General features: G+C 42.8%; 1 protein-coding gene across 1 annotated transcript in view; it reads left to right on the plus strand.

The window, feature by feature from the left end:
- The window catches only part of LOC135525604 (cysteine-rich protein 2-like), a 22,323-nt gene extending 19,883 nt beyond the window's left edge, over positions 1-2,440 (plus strand). The window contains exons 7-8 of the mRNA XM_064953323.1: positions 324-381; positions 677-2,440. Of these exons, the coding sequence (XP_064809395.1) occupies positions 324-381; positions 677-744 (126 nt within the window). The 3' untranslated portion in view covers positions 745-2,440. The remainder of the gene's footprint in view (positions 1-323; positions 382-676) is intronic.
- The last annotated feature ends 1,198 nt before the right edge of the window (positions 2,441-3,638 follow it).

The following is a 3,638-nucleotide window of genomic DNA, read 5'->3' on the forward strand; positions in this document are numbered from 1 at the left end:
AATATCAGGGAATCTACACAACACCTTGTTAAGGCTGGTCTTCTTGAATGCACCTAAATATGATTTTTATTTTACTAGGCAAGTCAGTTAAGACCAAATTCTTATTTTCAATGACGGCCTAGGAACAGTGGGTTAACTGCCTTGTTCAGGGTGCAGAATTACTGATTTTTACCTTGTCAGCTCGGGGATTCAATCTTGCAACCTTTCGGTTACTAGTCCAACGCTCTAACCACTAGGCTACCTGCCACCCCATAAATGTTTTCTAATATGGATATTCTCAATGAATATGTGGTATGGTTACATTGTTCTCTATTTCTTTACAGCATGATGGCCAACCATACTGCCACAAGCCATGCTATGCTTGTCTCTTCGGACCCAAAGGTAGGCGTGTCGCTTGTCTTCTTTATTCAACCACCAGGTGGTGCTGTTGTCTGCAGTGTAGAATTGCTTTTTAAAGAACCCACTCATATTGCTCTTCCGACACAAAGGTGATGCAACTTACTCAGACTGTTTCAAACCACCAACTGAAAATAAATAATTTGTTATACTGCAATACATTTTCCGCATGTGATCCTCCCTAGACGTCTGAAAATGTCTGCACTCACTTCTGTAAGTCGCTCTGGATAAGATCGCCTGCTAAATGACTCAAATGTAAAATGTGTTCTTGTCTCTCCAGGGGTGAACACTGGTGGTGTAGGCAGCTACATCTATGAGAAGGATGTCTGCACAGATGCCCAGCCCTGAGCTGCTGCTGTCTGCCCCGTCCAGTCCCCAGCCTCCGAGACCAACCTGACTTTTCCAATACTACTTCCACGATCCAACAGTGTTATTATCACTAGGCTCGCCTCTATAGCTCGTTCTATAAGCGGCCCAGAGACCCGAGACCCCGCCGCTAGCCTCTATTTCCTCCCCTTCAACCCCTGAAACCTGTACCACCTGGCTATGCCCACCTCAGCCTCCTAGCACAGCGACCTTCTAAATTACATTTTATTTACACGTACAATATATATATTTATTGAAAACAATTTAACCCTCAGTGGGTCCGTAGTGAAACCAAAGCACCACATTAGTGTATGTGAATGCCATTCTCTCTCCCCACTAAAGCATAAGGGCCAAGAAGCCCATTCTTCACTTTTATGAGTTCATGATCAGTTTATGTCATGTTTAGTCATGTTTATGTATATTTACGGGTGTGGATATATACGCATTACAACCCCCCATAAAATGTTAACTTTAAGAACTGCCATAAATCATATTTTATTTTCATTTTATTTCTCTTTAAGTACCTTTTTAACGGGACAGTTCAGCATAGATCCGTTGAGGGGGAGTTTAGAGACCGGGTGAAAAGTTTAAAATAATCCCTCTCTGTAAACATAACACATTTTAGGCTTTCCTCAGAGTTGTGATACATGGTGTTTTAAAGCAAGGTGCTGCGTTGTCACGGTAACATGCTGACAGGCCAGGGGTAGGGATCTATCTCACCTGGGAGAGAGGGAGTAGTCTGGCTACAGGTGCAGATGGTGCTGATCAGGACAGGAGCACTACTACCAAGACCCAGATTTATACTGTTTTGGCCGTCCAACTACATTCCTGATCAAATGGATGATATTAAAAACTCTGTCTGTGGGGTTTAGGTTTCAGAACGAGTCTGGATGGTGTTAAGATATGTTATTTTAGGGTGGTGGGTTTTTGAGGGTAGCCTGGTTCCAGATTCCTGTTTTTCCAATGGATACCATAAGAGTTTGCTATACAGAACAAACATCTGGACCCAGGCTATTCTGAGGGTCCTGTTACTGGTTTGGCAGGGTAAATTGTGTATGTACAGTACTGTATAGAGTTCAGGCATGAAATCCTTTTTTAAATTGGTTTGATTGACACAGGATGTATTTATTGATTGGTTAAGAATATACCAGTAAAATTGCATTGTACTACAGCTACCCCTATGGGACAAATGAAGGAAGGAAACTGAACATCGGCTGTTCAGTGACGAAACATAAACTTGTAGAATATAGACCATTTCCATATGGTCAAAATGTTAGTGTAGTGAGGAACCCTGATGTATTCCTCACTGACATTACTGTGAGCTGAAGTATTATAGTTGGAAGTAGCCTATAGAACCTTTGTGTGTCTGAAATAGCACCTTGTTCCCTATATAGTGGCCTGGTCAAAAGGATTCAACTACAGGGAATAGGGTCTGATTTTGGACGCACACAGAATAACTGGTAGACACTACAGACAAAGCATTCTGTTGGAATGTGCCTTAGTATCATATATAATATGACTGTTAATGATTGTGATGATCAGTTGTTATCTGTTTTGTGTAGTAAGGCTTTAAAACACTTCAGGACTCGCTGTTTGTAAAGAAAAAAGAAATTGGCTACACTTCTTCAGTCCTGTTGCTTCTGTCTTTTGAACCCATGAATTAAAGTTTCTATCTATACTTTTGGTCTGATCTCCTCTGGTTTGACCTGTGTGTGAGCCATTCTATATACATATTTACATATGTGTGTGCATGGCTGTGGTTTGTCCCAGGCTGACCTCATAAAACCCATGTGGTTTTCTCCTACAGTCCTCTTATAATAAACACATGTCATGGAATTGGTTTTCCTTCTACTGTTGACATAATCTGGCATGTATTTTAAACTGCTTAAGAACACACATGAACACATACAGTAAACACTCAAAATGGGTACTTATGCAAAACGGTCATCGGTATTAACATGATTAACTTATTAATAGTTGTTTGCTTGCCTGTATCATGCAACCCAGAGCCGTAGATATGACTGGAGTAAAACCATGCAGTCAATACAACAGACCTTGTAGCTCACAGTCATAATAATGACCTTGGGCTGACCCCACCCTGTTGTCTGAGCTGAGCTCAACCCATCCCAACTCTGTTCACTACAAGGCCAACCCTGCCTCTTTATAATACACGCCATTATGAATGCCTTGTGGGCTGTTTGTTGGGTGGTTGTCACAATACACACAGACACCCACAGATACACACAGACACACACAGATACACACAGACACACACAGACACACACAGACACCCACAGACACACACAGACACACACAGACACCCACAGACACACACAGATACACACAGACACACACAGACACCCACAGACACACACAGACACCCACAGACACACACAGACACCCACAGACACACACAGACACACACAGACACCCACAGACACACACAGATACACACAGACACACACAGACACCCACAGACACACACAGACACCCACAGACACACACAGACACCCACAGACACACACAGACACACACAGATACACACACAGATACACACAGACACACACAGACACACACAGATACACACAGACACACACAGATACACACAAACACACACAGACACACACAGATACACACAGACACACACAGATACACACAGATACACACACAGATACACACAGATACACACAGACACACACAGACACACACAGACACACACAGATACACACAGACACACACAGATACACACAGATACACACAGACACACACAGATACACACAGACACACACAGACACACACAGATACACACAGACACACACAGATACACACAGACACACACAGATACACGCAGACACACGCAGACACACGCAGATACA

Source organism: Oncorhynchus masou, chromosome 32 (assembly GCF_036934945.1).
Source record: "Oncorhynchus masou masou isolate Uvic2021 chromosome 32, UVic_Omas_1.1, whole genome shotgun sequence".
Classification (NCBI taxonomy): Eukaryota; Metazoa; Chordata; class Actinopteri; order Salmoniformes; family Salmonidae; genus Oncorhynchus; species Oncorhynchus masou.